This window comes from Psammomys obesus, unplaced genomic scaffold (assembly GCF_907164565.1).
Source record: "Psammomys obesus unplaced genomic scaffold, mPsaObe1.curated_primary_1811, whole genome shotgun sequence".
Lineage (NCBI taxonomy): Eukaryota > Metazoa > Chordata > Mammalia > Rodentia > Muridae > Psammomys > Psammomys obesus.
In genome coordinates, this window is record NW_026585797.1 from 19,359,323 (window position 1) to 19,376,072 (window position 16,750).

Below are 16,750 nucleotides of genomic sequence, written 5' to 3' on the forward strand. Positions count from 1 at the left end.
AGTGAATGATCTATCTCAAATGAATGTGAAAACTTCTTAAAGGTGTTCAAATGCACTCTTTGTTACGTGCTCTTGTTACAGGTTTAATAGACAGTTCTGGGCTGAGGTTTTTCCATACCACGGATATAAGGAAATATGATGCAGGAGTGATTGAGGCTGGGCTCTGGGTGAGCCTCTTCCACACAGTCCCTCCCGGGATGCCTGAGTTCCGCTCTGAGGGTCACTGCACTCTGGAGTGTCTAGAGGAGGTAAGCACACTAGCTCATGTTCTCACACATACCGCTCTGAAGGCTCCCTTGCATGTTCACTGAGTTCAATGATGGCTACCTGCAAGGCCATTGCTGTATCTTCCGTAGGGCCCTTGCCTGCCTGTTGTAAATCTCCAAGGCTGGAAGAGAAGAGTCATGGAGGGCAGAATGACCTGTGAGGTGTTTTCTTCCTTCCCGGACCAGTTTTGTTCCTACTTCCTTTGGGCATTCTATGACTTTTCTTCCTTTGCACAGTTTCTTTTTTTTCTTTCTCCATTTCACCTGTCATTTCCATGATTCACTTTGTTTTTTTCTCTTCTCTGCTGTATAGCTTCCTTCACCTAGTAAGAACGAGCAGTGTGAAATAAGCAAGGCAAGCTGTAAGCTGTAGGGTTTCAGCCACCAACCCCATTAACAGTTTTTCTCTTGAAGTGTTTCAATATGGATCGTATTATTTATGAAATACGGGATCCTCTGACCGTGGTGGAGTGGAAAGAACATGCTCTGCCGAGTCATGGAGACCCCGACTCAGATTACCATGACAACACGCCTCAGCTGCAGGCCCAGGGTGAATTATGTAATTCCACTGGGAAAGATGCCCTCTTTTATCTGGGAAAATGGGAACAGCTCCTCCGTTTGAGAATCTGCATTTTCCAGTTGTTGACCTGCTGCTGTACACTTTTCACAGAGGCCCTTGTCTGTCTTTCCATCTCCCAGAGGAAGGGAGGAGAAAGCTAATTTCCGCGGGACCTGCTACCTTTCCCTTCCTCATCCTGGCAAATGCTGATCACAAAGAGAACAGGCGACAATCAAAATTTAGAGTGTTAGGCAGCTCAGGCTTTCCCTGAAATCGCTTCTTCTTTTCTGTCGGCTCTATGTCTCAATAAGGCTGAGCTGTCTGAGCATGCCAACTCACTGGGCTAATGGAGTCCTCCTGGCTATTCCGCAGGCCTTGGGGGCTGAGAGGCCCAGCGGAATCCACGTGTTCGCGGTTCTCCTTCACGCTCACCTGGCGGGCAGAGGCATCAGGCTGCGTCATTTCCGCAAAGGGGAGGAAATGCAGTCGCTGGCTTACGACGAGGATTTCGACTTCAATTTCCAGGAGTTTCAGTATCTGAAGGAAGAACAAACAATCTTGCCAGTAAGCATGCGCACCCTTCCCCAGAGCACGTGTCATGAGGTTTAGCCCCTAAGATGCAGCAGGATCCTGCCAGCCAAGAGAACTGCTCACCGCCTTCATTGTCTTAAAGCCACCCACTGTGGGTGTTGCAAACATCAGAGTTCAGAATATGTTTGATCTGCTTCCCAAACTAGAAACTCACTTTTCCCACCATTCCCCCTGGGGCAATCCCAGTTCTTGATTAAAGAAGGGAAGAAAGAAAAAACAAAACAAAACAAAACAGCAGAAGAGCTCAGATTCAGATCACTGATTCTTTAGGTTGCAATTATGATAATAGCAAAATTGCATGTTACGCTAAGTCATCTTAAAGAGGGGACACATTTTATTAGTTTCGTTTGAGTGGAAAATGAACCTAGGGTAATTCTTCCACCAGAAGAGCAGGGCTGGAGAAGTGGCTCAGAGGGTAAGAGTGCTTGGTGTGCAATCATGGGGGCTTGAGTTCAAATCCTCAGCAGCTTTGTAGAAACTGTGCATAACCCTGTATGCCTATGACTAGCATGTTGGAGGACAGAGATGGGAGGATCAGTGACCGGAAGCATATGTGTATGTACCTGCACACACACACACACACACACACACACACACACACCATAACACACACCCTAAGAAAAGATATCAGACAGTTAATTACTCTTTGCTTTGTGAGCCACTTTGTAGCAAGGGTGGAAGAAGAGAATTGTATGTCTTCCAATAGTGAAACCTTTTCTTTAATTTTATGATGCACTGTCTCCCTTCTAGGCCCATCAAAGTTTATTGTTTTGTTTTGAGACAGGCTTTCTCAACTTGCTGGACTTGCTCTGTAGACCAGGCTGGCCTGGAACTCACAGAGATCCGCCTGCCTCTGCCTCCCAAGTGCTGGGATTAACCATGTGTGCCACCGTTGCCACCAATTTTTTTTAAAGTTTTTTTGACCTGTCTTTTTTCTTTTCTTTTTTTCTTTTCTTTTTTCTTTTTTTTTTTTTTTTATGATTGTACTTTACTCATAACTCTGCCTCATGCTTCCTTTTGGAAATCTTTCTATACCTCAACAGATGTAAGATGTTTTGAGAAAGAGTCATTTGTTGTGGTTTTTCTGTACTGCTCTTTCTCTCCTTGTGTTGGTCTCGCTGGCTGTTCCAGAGCACCCACTTTCTAAGAGGGGCTTCCTTCAGGGCATAGGCAAACTGAGGTGCTGATCTTCCATGAGGAACACCCAGGGGCCAGTGTCAGAGATGCCTGCCTCCGCCCATGAATACTTGTTCCCTGCACTTAACAAGGGGCTTATTTTTCTCCTATCATGTTTGCCCGAGGGATCAACTCAGCCTGTCATGTTTGAGAGCAAGAACTTTTATCCACTGAGCCATCTCACTGGCCCTTTAAATCTGCTTTCAAACTTGTTATTCTTACATAACTTGTGAAATGACACCAGCAGAAATATCTTATCTACATGGTGGAAAAGCTATAAAAATATCGTTTTTATGTGTGTTTTAATGTTCAAAAAGTTGGATAGCACCAAAACAATAAATTTCTATTAATATCCAAGGAAATAACAATATAACTAAAAAGCTTTAAGGATGATAACAGGCAAATAAGCAAGCGAGTCATATCTTACCTAGTATTTCACTAAATAATTCATCTCTACTGAGGACTAAATACTAATTATGTCATCAGATGTTCTCATAAGAGCTGTGTAAACGAAGTGCTATTTTTACTCACTATGCTCAGATGAACACATCGTGTCCAGATTGTTTAGTTCTTTTTTTTTTTTTTTTTTTTTTTTTTTTTTTTTAACCCTAGCTGTCCGGTTAGACTATTGTAGAGTCTGGCCTGAACTTGGAGAGCCCACTTGGTCTGCTTGCTTTTCATTACAGTGACAAACTGGAGTTAAAACAAATCAGTCTTCTGAGTCAATCTGCTCGACGCATTCCCTCAGGCAGGAAACACAGACTGTTGGTCTAATGGTGCATTAGGTAACTGTCACCTGAAGGCTCTTGCTTTTGTTGCAGGGAGATAACCTGATTACTGAATGCCGGTACAACACCAAGGACAGGGCCGGGATGACTTGGGTAAGAAAATGTTATTCTTCCAGTTCATGGAAAGAGAGGGAGAAATAACCTCATATTGTAAAGAAGAAAAATAAAAAGCAGAGTCCCTATCTTGCAACAAAACTCTGAAATACTTGTGCATGAAGCATCGTAAAGGGTGCCGTGTTAGTTTTTATCAGACTTCAAACCTCTGATGGCACTTTGGTAATAACTATGGTGTAATTTATTGGTTCTGTGGAAAAGCAACATTTCCCTTATCTCTCACTTTGTCCTCACCAAATAGACCAAGCATTAACTCATCTCTACATTACTTGGGTCTACTTGGGTGTTTGCTTAGATAAATCCAGACTTCAAAGGGAAGAATAAAGTACATGAACTCAGAGCTTCTGACCCAAAGAGAAATCTGGTCCCAGCAGATTTATTGGAGACTTTTCCACCAAACTTGCAAGAAATAGATGCTTCACACTTTGCTCAGTCTCTTCCAGGAACACGAGTGGAGGTCATCTCCCACCAGCTCATCTTTTGAAGAGAATACACTCTTCACTCTAAAGCATGAACCAGGCCAATATTCACCTTTGGAAAAATATTAAAACACTGCATCCCATTTTATATAGTAATCTACTGTTATACCTGGTTTGGGTTTAGGTAAAGAATATAAAATTGAATTAAGTCAGAAAATGTAGCCTGCTATTCCATGTTATGAGGTTGAAGGAAAAAAAGAGATGATTTCTGTAAGAGAGGGAGAGAAAAAAAAAACATCCTAAAACTTAAGCCTATTACAAGGCAAAGAAAAAGGCAGTAGCCAGGAATACCAGGGAACTGCCTTACCCAGGTCGAAGTTAGCTATAGCCAGTGTTATATCAGATGTTAAAAATCTTTGTTCACAGTTGTAAAGCAGGCAGGAACATTTATTAGTACTGGCTCTGTTGGCTGTTGGGCCAAAATTTCATTGTGCCTTCTTGGGAAAGATTGAAATAAAAATTATAAATATCAAGGAAGAAAAGGTGAGCGAGTAAAACACATCCAAACCTCCCCACAACTTCTACTTAAGAGTAATTGCATTTTAATGTCAGAAAACAATCTTTTGGTTAAATAATTGAAAATAAGTTATGTAGAAATAAAATCCAACATTGGATATGGTGAATGTTGTAGATAAAAATATAAGTATTTGCATGAGACAATAAATAATAGCTAAAGAAATTAAGAGATGTCGTGTTCATGTATCCTATGCTCAAAGTACACATTTATATGAAAATAACCTCATTAAATAACCTTATTAAATCCAGTAACACATACAGTTGAATGTACAGCAATAAAAAATTTTAAAATAGCAATAAAACCCCAAAAGGAAAAACTAAGTAAAAGGAAGAAAACCTTCTATTTAAGGTGGTCTATAATTTATGTGATTCTAGTAAAAAAAAAAAAAAAAAAAAATTAAAGCAACTTCACAATTTAGTGTTTTGGTCACTTCTTAATTATTAATAATTAATGCTTTAATAAATAATAAATAATAAATAATAAATAATAAATAATAAACCTAGCCATCACTAAGATTTTCTCCTCTTCCTTCATTTTTTGTGAGAGCTTTTGCTGTTTTAGTGTTTACATGCCACAGACATATACTTGGAAGAGTGAAGGGTCAAGAATCAGATACTGAAGAGAGTCCTATGGGAAGTGAGCTAAAGCAAGCCTTATTTCAGAGCCTGGGTGGTTTGGGTCCACAGTTAGGATCCCTGCCACAGAACTACAAACCCTACATCTTGAAATCTGGTTGAGGATTGACAGGGCATTCGGGTAAGTGAGGCATTGTGGGTTTTTTGATTTAAGGGTGCTGGCATGATCAACTGCCCATAATAAGAAAAATATAAACGTGTATTTATCATGGATAATGTTCTGCCTGCATGTGTGCCTGCATGCCAGAAGAGGGCACCAGTTCTCATTATGAATGGGTGTGAGCCACCCTGTGGTTACTGGGAATTGAACTCAGGACCCCTGGAAGAGCAGCCTGTGCTCTTAACCACTGAGCCATCTCTCCAGCCCAAATGTGACTTTTTATAAGATTTTTTGCTATCTGTTGTTTAGATTATTTCTGAACCAGTTTTTAAATCCATTAATTCTTCCCTAGGTCATAGCAGGGAAGCTATGTGTTGTTGAATTTTTCTTGTGCACTTCTTACTCCATTTTGCATGTTCAGGATGTAACATCCCCTCTGTCTGGGTTTTCTCTCTCTAGTGTCGCATCTGAACTCTTCTCTCATTTTGATCGTATTTGTCTTTAATTACTTGACTTTTGCAGCCTTTGCTAAACCTAACATCTGTATCTTCTCGTGATTTGTAACCATTGGCTTCTTTTCCTTGAGTAGAAATCATAGTTCACTGTTTCTGTAATAAATTTTGGTTGAAAACTGGTCAATGGAAAATGTTGGAGCAACTCCAGATAATTCAGAGTTGAAGCTTTGATTAAAATATGGTGGAATATCGCCTGCTTCTTTCTAAAATGTGTTGCCTTTCGCCACTGCGGCACACAGCTGCTGACACTTATATATAAAGATAATATCATAAAAATCTCGGATCAGCTAAGAAAACACTCCGGCAGTATGTGGGAGGCAGAGGCGAGAGGGTAAGAAATTCAAAAACAGTTTGGTCTCCGTAAGAGCCTCTCTCTCCCTCACAACCCTGAATATTTCCGTTAAAGTGATTTGTGACATGCAAACATCTCCAGGAACCTCCGGAATGTCTACCGTGGCACACGCTCATACCATATCAGCAGAACGCATAAAGGGCTGCAGTGGGTTATCTCAGAAAGGTATCGTTTAAAGAGATAGAAATAAACTTAACTCGATGTTTCAGTGTATTTTTTGAAGGTGAAGAGTCCTTTAAATTAATAAATTTCAAGCCAGCTACTTAGGAGGCAGAGGCGAAAGAATTGTGAGTTCAAGGGCAACCCCAGGGACTTAGTGAGAGCCGGTATTAAAACTGTTTAAAAACAAGCTCAGTCAAGAGAGTGGTGGTAGTGGTTCCTCCAGCAACCCCAGGGCAGGGATTTGACCCTCATTACCAAGGAGATAATGATAACAAGCCGTTACTTGCACATGAAAAAGATCAAATGTGTTTCAGAATTGGGCAGATCTGCATGACACGCTTGCCCTTGTGTTCTGTGTGTGAGAGCTGGCAGAACTTTGCAAAATAACCCATCTCCGTTTTCAGGGAGGACTGAGCACCAGGAACGAAATGTGTCTCTCGTACCTTCTCTATTACCCGAGGATCAACCTGACTCGGTGTGCCAGCATCCCGGACATCATGGAGCAGCTGCAGTTCATTGGGGTGAAGGAGATCTACAGACCTGTCACGTGAGTAGGCTCCCAGGAGCAGGTGTTGTCTTCACACTGAGGCAGTCATCTTATTTTGGGTGACTTCATGTGCTGCTGGTTGCTTGGAACTCGGGAGACCAAGTAATCTTGGTTGCTGTGTCCAAGATCCTCCAAAACACCCTTGGGATCAGTGATTTCTAGGGAGACCTATAGCATTCAGCCCATAACTGTTCTTGTGGGTGAAGTTATTGCAAGAAAAAGATACAAAAGGAAACAGACAAAGGAACAGGCAACCTTCAGAGCACCCAAGCTCCCAGAGGCCTCTCTGGGAAGCCACATGGAACATACAACCAGTTGCGCTGATGTCCCTGAAGGCAGCTCTCCTGGAGAAGCTCTGTAGAACAGCTGTGCCAGACATTTTACTGGGGTTGCTTCTGTGTTGCTGCCTGCATAGGGCATGCCCAGGTTACAAACTTGACGACACAAAGCAAGTGGTAAGTCAGCACAGGGCACATCAACTGTAGTGCCCGGGCAGGCTGAGCCTTCTGATCATTTAGAGAAAGTTTTATAGCAGTCTAGGATACTGCTACCCATTTTAAGTTTCCAGCCAGTAGCCAGAATTCAACCATGTAGGTAGCCTTTTTTGCCTTGGGTGTGGCCTTTCTGTAGGGTGTGTGTTGCCCTCAAATCTGTGATCCTCCTGTCTCTGACTCCCAGGTGCTAGGATTCTGGTTGTGTGCTTTCATGGGCAGGGAAGAAGAAGGTGACTGGTCATAAAGGCAGCTGATTCAAGCCTGCCCTGTAAACACTGTATGGCTGCGTATCACAGAAATGAGTATGATTAGATATGGAGATTACTCTTTTCCTCTTAAGGTTATGTCCTAGAGCTTTGAGTGATATAACAGACAAATATATGGACCTATATAACATTGAAATAGTAGCCAATGTTATAAAACAGTGAAAAGAAAGAAGGGCAGGATTATCACTTGCTAGCAGAAGTGTCACCTTTCTGAGAAGGTGATTATTTGAGCAGGGACTTGCAGTCTGAGAAGCCAGCAATGGGAAGATAGGCAAAGGGATTGTAGGCAGAGAGAAAAGAGAACCGTGTGTGTGTGTGTGTGTGTGTGTGTGTGTGTGTGTGTGTGTGTGTGTGACGAGCCTGCTGGGTTTGGCTAGGCTAGAGTGAAGAATGGCAGAGACTATGAAGAGGTGGGGTCAGAAGGAGACTGGGCCACAGAGACCATCCTAGAATAGTACAAAACGAAGCTACCGTGGGACAGGAGCAAAAACCATTTGGCTAAGCCGGCAGAGGTGCTCGACTTTCCTAATGTTGCGACCCTTTAATATGGTTCCTCATGTTGTGGTGAGCCCAACCATAAAGTTATTTCATTGCTGCATCATTACTGTAACTTTGCTACTTGTCTGGATTGTGACGTAAATATCTGATAAGCAGGATATCTGATATGCAACCCAAAGGGGTCGCGACCTACAAGTTGATAACCCCTGGGCCAGGGTGACCAAGAAGGACTGCAGGGGGATCAGACGGGGGAAAACAGTAAGTCAGGAATTTACTGTGATTGTCCACTGAAAGCCACGAGCACGGTGGGCCTGGGTAGTGGCGCCAATTTTGACAAGGGAAGTGGTTTTTCGTTCAGATGTCTCTGGGAAAAGAGCCCCTGAATGGCCCTTCGGCTGAGCACATCTGAGGGAGGAGAAAGAGGAACATGAGTTCAGTGAGTGGTCTTGGGACAGAGGCGTGGCCTCATGCCAAGGATATGCTACAGGAGATGCTGAGAGTTTTCTTCCTTTCTTCCTACTTTCTTCTAAGCTCAGTTTTCCTGTATTTTATTTGAAGATTTGTTTTAATTATTTTAAATTATGTATGGGGGGAGGTTATGTGCACAGGAGTGAGATGGTCACACAGGCCAGAGGTTTCAGATGTCCCTTGGAGCTGGGGTTTCAGCTGGTTATGACCTGTTAGACTTGGATACTGGGACTTGAACTGGGGTCCTCTGGAAGAGCAATATATTATCCTCAACCACTGAGTGATCTCTCCAACCCTCTTTCCCAGACTACGTGATTCTCTTTACCCATGTGGTTTCATGAGACTCCCATCTCATTTCTTGCTTATGCTGAGGGCATCTTTCCAAAACCTCATCAGATATATTTGAACCTAGGCTTTCTTCTTGACACATCACATCTGGGGATCAGGTGACTCATTTTCTGCACACATGTTTTCATATTTTGAGAAGTTGCAGGGTGGGACTGGATGCCCCCTGCTTGAATATGTGACCTGTTCCTGCTTGACTTCTCTCTGGTGGGTTATATTACTTTCAGGGAAGACCGTGTCAGCTCTGGGCAGGGTTGTCCAGTCTCTTGCCACTCTGTAGCCTTCTGTCTGTCTGAGAGATCCCATCTGGGCTGTGTTCCTTCCAGTCATTTAGCGGGGTGTGAACCGGATTAGGAGACCTCACGGAGGCAGTTTTCCCACCTTCCTTCATTAAGAATCGGGTTGTGAAGGTCACTGCATGGTGTCCATCTTGGCTTTGTTTTCTTCTTGGTGACCTGCTATCGGCAGTTGTGTTGACCCTTTAGGTCAGTTGCTTGAGGCATAATTTACAATTAAGTGTGCCTGTTAAGACCATTCACAGGTCTCTGAGCTGGATCACTGGGACGATGCCCAATACCTGTGCGATCGGCAAAGACGCTCCACTCCGGCTAGCTGGGACACGAAAAGAGATGGTAATCTCTGTGAGCTCTCGGAATTGTTTGTTTTCAAAGAGTTCCCCAGTTACTCTTGGCCCATCCCTGTGCGATCTCATCCTTAGTCTAGTTGGCTCATCACTCAGGCACATCCTTAGTTTCCCCTACCACAGGCATAGGGAGCTCTCGTGAACCGCCCCCTGCAGTATTCTGCTTTGCAACTCCTAGTGTCTCACACTCCCCTAACTCTGATTTTTTTTTTCTCTTGAATTCATTGAGATTGTGATTGTATTGCTTGGGAATTCTCCTTTTGCGCTGTTATCTAAGGGGCGCCGACAGGCAGAGCTCCGGGCCGAGCACGGTGTTCAAATAGGACACGTGTTCGTTTCCTTCGGGGCCAGAGTTTTCTCCTGCCTATCTTCCAGTCTCCTAACCCTCTGTGCAGCTCTGTTCATGAGCGCTGGCGTGTTTCACAGTAAGTCGGCGTCAGTTACTCCTCGTGGCCAGGGGTGAGAGTCCATTAATGAGCATGGTGTTTGCTTTCCTAATTTTTGACCCTACGTCTGTGTGTGCGGTGGGATCTGTAGTGCTATTCATTCGGCTGTACGGCCCTGGCACCGCTTCGTGGCCTGGGGTAACCGCTTTCCTTCCTTTCCCCCACCTCCTCCTGCTCCCGAGAGTGACTCTAGCGGTGAGACCCTTGAAACAGCAGCGCGGTTCCATGAAAATAAGAAGTCTAACGACTTATAGAGACAGGTTGTTCTCTGCCATCTGGTTTACATTATACGGAGCAGGAGAGGCGTGTCTAAAGCCATTACCTTTTAAATGCTTCACCGAATGAGCTGAATTTACAAACAAAATTGTTTCTTTTTGCAGAGGAAATTAAAATATACTCTATCATTGTGTGTTGCAGTAAATTTTGCTCTTATAGGAAAAGTGTATCTCAGAGTTTAAATTGGATTTGCGCAGAAAAATTTTTCATCAGTATTTAAATATAATATTAATACAGTTTGTTCAGATCAACTACAGTGATTATTGAGATTATCTTTTTTGTTTGTTTGTTTTCGTGTATGTCTGGGTAGACACACCCAGTGGCCAGATGTGTGGAAATGTACTATTTAGTTTCTGTAATTCTCTCAATTCTTCAAACTGGACCCCCCTCCCCCCCCCCCCAGTTAGTAGGGGCACTCATTACTTTTTTTGTTTTTTGCTGTGTTTGTTTGTTTTCTGTTTCAAGATGGGGGTTCTTTGTGTAGCCCTGGCTTGCACTGTAGACCAGACTGGCCAGGAACACAGAGCTCCTCCTACCTCTGCCTCCCAAGTGCTGGGATTATAAGCGTGAGCCACCAAGCCTGGCTTGTACTTGTTCCTTTAAGGTTGTCTGTTTCTGGTGGAAAGCTTAGTCTTTTTCAAATCAATAATTAGCATATTTGCTTTTGCAAGGCTTCTCTCCTTAGGCCTCCAGGGGATAATTTGATCTGCGGTCTTAGAGAAGCTGGAAAGGCTAGGGTGACAAAAGGAAGTTTATTACCAGCTCTAGAAAGAGACAAAGTATAAGGCAAAGAGGCAGAGAGAGAGAGAGAGAGAGAGAGGTGGGGGGAGAGAGAGTGGGAAAGAGAGAGGAGGAGAGAGGAGAGAGACTGTAGTTTTAGTTCCCAGTGTTCAGGCAAATTCTCCAATCTGTGAGCCGTTCTGTTTGCTTGTCTCCCTGCCTTGCCAACTCATAAAGTTACAGCTTTCACCTTTTTTGCTGTGAAATCTCCATAAATATTAATTAATGGCTTATTATAGAATCAAAGCTTCTGGAGTCATCTCTGCAGAATGCTTGCAGTGTTCACTTTGGCCAGCAAAGCAGCACATTTACCACATTAATCACACCAATACCTTAGTAAGTGTTCAGGCGCCCCCTTGTGGGAGTTTCTGGGATTGCAGGCAGATACTTCCCATGGCCCATCTATGTACCTACTGTATTTCCATTTACAAAGTATATTTTTCTTTTTTCAATATGGACACCTTATCTATTTAAGATCAAATGTTATTTTAATATCAAATATAAGTATATATTACATGCAACAAAACTAGCAACAACTTTTAAATGGCAGAATATGCAAATTTAATAGGGGTCTTTCCAGTCAAAGTTTGCTCTACAGCAATTCTGGGACATATGTCACCACAATTTGGTTAGAAAGTGCTATTGATTTTAGGAAGCTACATGATATACTTAATGTAATGTGATGCAGATTGCTTCCAAGTTACAGTACTTAACTTTAAAGACTGTGTGACATAATGCGTTTAAGACTGCACACAGATATATTGACTTTAACCAGGGTGGGGGTGAGGGCTGAGGAATAAAAGCCCGTTCAAATATTTCCCACTTTTCTCATTTTCTCACTTAGAAAGATAGAGAAAAAAAAACAATTTTCAATTTTGACATGAAAATATGACTTTCATAACCCTTCCTCTCAGATTCAGAAATTTTGTCTGTCTTGTTTATAAAGATAACAACCCATGTGCCTGAGAGGGCTGCTGAGCTGAGACAGAAAGTGGCGATAAAAAAAAGAGCATGGGGTCAGGACGCAGTATGTGAACTGTGGGTTCAGTGTCTGGGGGCCACTGTCTGCGATTACTGGTGGCCACCCAGCATCCTTTGGGGCGGTCAGAGTCTGACACCCTTGGCCACCCGTGTAACAGCAGTGGATTGGTTAATGTAAAGCTTTGGATTTGTAAATAGTTTATACTCCTCCTTTTCTAGAAATCAGTAATGTACAGCATTGAAAGGAGCCTTTCAAGCTGGCTCAGATCCTCTGTGTATCATCCTCTTCTTCCTTCGGCATTTAGACATATGTCTTTCCAGCTTTTTCTTTTCAGGGTACCCATGAAAGCAGAGTATATTGGGTGTGAAGTATAATTTTCTCAGTACATGTTTTTGAGACAGGGTCCCATGTAGCCCAGGCTAGTCTTGAATGCACTGTGTAGTGAAGGTTGGCCCTGAACATTGTCTGCACCTGCCTGTCTGTTGGGTGCTAGGGTTATAGTCAGAGGCCTCCACATACGGTGTCAGTGCAAACTTTAAGCCACTGATTCAGAACGAAATCTTTAGTGTTTGTTCTCTCAAGCAACCAGAGCAGGACAGCTTGCTGGGGAGGCATTGCCACTGGGCACTCTAAATTTTATACCTGGTACAGTAACTTTCAAGAACCTACCATTAATGGTGTTGTCCTGTTCAGACATTAATACTCACCAGTTATGTTATAATGTTAACTGAAATTCCCTAACCCTGGGAAAGCATTCTGAAGCAAAATAATTTGCCTAAGAGTTGATAACCACTTTCAGGATTGATTCCTTTGCTCTGGTGGATGCACCCCACCCCTGCACGGACTTAGTGGGTCAGACGGCCTCTGACATGAGCTGATTGGCCTGCTCGTTGATCACCTCCCCCTGAGGGGGGAGCAGCCTTACCAGGCCACAGAAGAGGACAATGCAGCCACTCCTGATGAGATCTGATAGACTAAGATCAGAAAGAAGGAGAGGAGGACCTCCCCTATCAGTGGACTTGGGGAGGGGCATGCATGCAGAAAGGGGAGGAAGGATGGGATCGGGAGGGGAGGAGGGAGGGGCTTATGGGGGGGATACAAAATGAATAAAGTGTAATTAATAAAAAATAAAAAAGTTAAAAAAAAGGAAAGAAAAAGGCAGGAAGTCCGGAGGTGCTGTGTTGGGCGGGGTGGAGAGGCAAAATGGCACATATATGATAATATTTTGTTGTACATGTGTGTGAAATCCTCAAGAATAAAGAGAACTTGAGCAAAAAGAATCACTCTGAAAACAAAACATAGCAACAAAATTGGATCAATGTGTGGAACTGAAAAATATAAATAAAAATGATCTATGATAGCACCTAAAACAGTAAAAAGTAATACCCATTTCCATCTAAATCAGATGAATCACTATTTTAAAAGCTTCCTTATTTGTTCGCTGGAGAGACCATTCAGCTCTTAAGAGCACTTGTTCTTTCAGAGAGCCCAGGCTCACTTCTCAGCACCCAAATGGCCGCTCATCCATGACTCCCCAGTTCTAAGGAATTCGACCCTGACTTCTGACCTCCCTTGACATGAGGCATGCATGTGGCTCACCTACATATATGAAGCCAAAACACTCATACACATAAAACAAATAAATGTAAAAGAAAAAAAAATATTCTTTATTTGGAGTGGCTTTCTAGTAACAACTGTGTCTCTGGATGTTTTGTGTGGGATTATTTTTATATGTAAAAAATGAGCAAGCATGAAGTCTATGTTAAAAATGATGAAAATTACAGGAAATGTACTGTAATGTAATGTACTGAATGCAATAATGTGATTACTTAATTTCAGGACATGGCCTTTCATTATCAAAAGCCCTAAGCAGTATAGAAACCTCTCTTTCATGGATGCAATGAACAAGTTTAAATGGACTAAGAAAGAAGGGCTCTCCTTCAACAAGCTGGTCCTTAGCCTACCCGTGAACGTGAGATGTTCCAAGACAGACAACGCAGAGTGGTCGGTGAGTGCAGCTTGTTCGCCTCTGGGAACCTGCCTCTCACCATTCCCCTTGATTGCAGAGAGCGAAGTCTAAGCTTCGGGCAGCCATCCGTGTGTCAGTGGTGCCGGTGTCCTTCCATGTTTGATTGGGGAATTTGTTCGGTGATCATTTGAGATGACGGACAACCCCTGATCCCTGAGAACTCTCCTTGAAGAAAGAAATTTATTCTGAAAATGGTGAAGTGGTGATTCATAGGGTGGCTTTCGAAACCACGGGGACCTACTTAGAGCTTTCTCCGAGGCATGCCTAGTCCGTTTACTCCACTCCTCTCTGCCAGGGCTAGCGTTTCTGCCTCCTCCGATGCTCAGCCTCTTCACCAAGTGCAGCCTACACCCCTGTCTCCAGCAGAGGCAGAGGTGGCTAGGCAATGTCTTAGCTGGTTTATTGCTGTGTTAAGACACTGGGATGACGTCAACCCAGAGCAGCGGTTCTCAACCCCGTGGGTCGAGGTCCCTTTGGATGTCCTGCATATCAGATCTTGACGTTATGATTCATGACAGTATCAAAATGTCAGTTATGAAGTAGCAACGGCATAATTTTATGGTGGGGGTCACCACAACTTGAGGAACTGTATTGAAGGGTCGCAGCAGTAGAAGGTTGAGAAGCACTGATGCAGAAGGAAGAGCTTATTGGGGTCTTACTGTTTCAGAGGGTGGCTCCATGACCATCGTGGTGGGGAACCTGGCAGCAGGCAGACATGGAGCAGGAGCAGTAGCTGAGAGCCAACATTCGTATCAGGAGTAGGAAGCAGAGAGAGAAAGAGAGAGAGAGAGCACTAACAGACCTCAAAAATCTGCTCCCAGTGACACACATGCTCCAGCAAAGCCACACCTTCTAATCCTTCCTAAATAGTTCCATCAGCTGGAGACCAAGTATTCAAGTGTATGAGCTATGGGGGTCATTCTAATTCAAACCACTGAAGTGAGCTAGGCCACAGCCTTGTTCTTAAACAGCTGCTCACAAGAACTGCCTTTTTCTTTTTCAGATTCAAGGGATGACAGCGCTGCCTCCTGATATCCTAAGGCCTTACAAAGCAGAACCTCTGGTGTGCAGGATACCAGCTGCCTCTCCCCTGCTTGGCATTTCCTCTCTCAGGTTGCTGGCGTGCTCTCTACTTCTTGGAAGCGTGCTGAGCACCCAGGGCTGGTGACTGCTGTCCATGGTGACCCTGGAGTCTGGAATCTGACACTGTCCTTTAAACCCAGGTTGAAGACCGTGTTCACATTGGGCCTGAAAAGATGAGTGTGAGGAGCCTGGACACTTGGATTTAGCACACTCCTTCCATTTTCCTCTCCAGGCTGCCTGAGCGATGCCACTGGGCTCTCCGGAGTTTCCTCATAAAAGTCAATGCTCTGTGCATAGGAATAGGAGAATAAAAGGGACCTAATGTAACCACTCTGAAAGTTCAGTAAAGAAGAATCTTTAATTTGTTTTTACATTCCATGTTATTATTGTTCAACCCGACCCCATCCTTCTCTTCACAAAGAAGTGTACTTTAACAACACCAAAGGAATTACTCTCGCTCTAGTCTACTCACCTTCCTTTCAAGGTGTCAAGTGCAAGTGTGAGCACAATCTTTTTTTTTTTTTTTTTTTTTTTTTTACATTTTCCAGTCCCTGTGTTTTCTATGACTTCTTCATGGCCCTCTGACCTCAGTGCTTTGCAGTGGTCCCTCTTTTGTTTTCCTGATTGTCTGAGTCTGTTGATACCCAAACCCACATCAAAGTACCTCCTCGTCTCTGCAGCCCTGCTCTGCTGAGTCTTTTTCTTAATCTCTGTAACTCTTCTAAAAGAATGAGATTTCGGTAAGTGTGGAGATGGTGGTGGTTGGTTGCAGACTAAGAAGGAAGTTCAGACAGCTGCAAACCTCTTTCCCTGAGGGCTTCTAGAGGAGATGAGATTCCAAAGCAGGGAGGAGAGTGTGAGCTGGCAGGAGGCAATGGGGCCTGCGAGCTTCCTCACCACTGGGCGTTTCACATCGGCTCAATCTGAGTCATATTTCCTACGATAGATTTATTTTTGTATTAGTTAATAAAAAATATAAAGTTGCCGCCAATTGAAGATCTTATCATCTTTTGGTCCTCTTCGTATTACCTAGTTAAATCTTGTTAAACGTCCTGTGTTCGTCCATTAAGCTGGATGTATCCTAGAACCTTACTTGGCACTAAGTTATGAAAGGAAACAAATAACACTGGTGAATAAATAAGTTGGCAAGTGGACGACTAAAATGAAATACTTCATGCTGTCTGAAATACAATGTATGTCCCAAACTTACATATAATAAAAGCATGTGTCAAAATTTTTTTTTAAAAAGTAAACTTTTTGTGTAGTATCTTATATGGTCCATGAGAGAATCAAGGCGTTGTATACTGCTATCAATAAAATCAGCTGGAAAACTGCTTTTTCCACTTTAAGCCCTTTCTGTCTTATAAACGTCATATTGTCATTTAAATAAATATATTTTAGATTGTTTGCTCCTTGACTCAAAGAATTTTTACATTTGAGAAAATAGTGATGTATCTTGTGGTTCATTTTACTCACTTTCATTCGTGTGAATGGTTTATATTAGATTCTATGATATTTTTTTTCATTAGAATTTTTGCATGAGAAATATGATCACCCAGATACCTCCTGTCTGAAATATCATGTTCACTTTTACTTCAGGATTTCTGGGCCTGAGGTATCAAAACCAAATGGTTTGCAT

General features: G+C 43.0%; 1 protein-coding gene across 1 annotated transcript in view; it reads left to right on the plus strand.

Moving 5' to 3' along the window:
• The window catches only part of Moxd1 (monooxygenase DBH like 1), a 76,394-nt gene extending 59,920 nt beyond the window's left edge, over nucleotides 1-16,474 (plus strand). The window contains exons 7-12 of the mRNA XM_055599391.1: nucleotides 82-248; nucleotides 1,198-1,389; nucleotides 3,414-3,473; nucleotides 6,659-6,801; nucleotides 13,839-14,007; nucleotides 15,032-16,474. Of these exons, the coding sequence (XP_055455366.1) occupies nucleotides 82-248; nucleotides 1,198-1,389; nucleotides 3,414-3,473; nucleotides 6,659-6,801; nucleotides 13,839-14,007; nucleotides 15,032-15,196 (896 nt within the window). The 3' untranslated portion in view covers nucleotides 15,197-16,474. The remainder of the gene's footprint in view (nucleotides 1-81; nucleotides 249-1,197; nucleotides 1,390-3,413; nucleotides 3,474-6,658; nucleotides 6,802-13,838; nucleotides 14,008-15,031) is intronic.
• The last annotated feature ends 276 nt before the right edge of the window (nucleotides 16,475-16,750 follow it).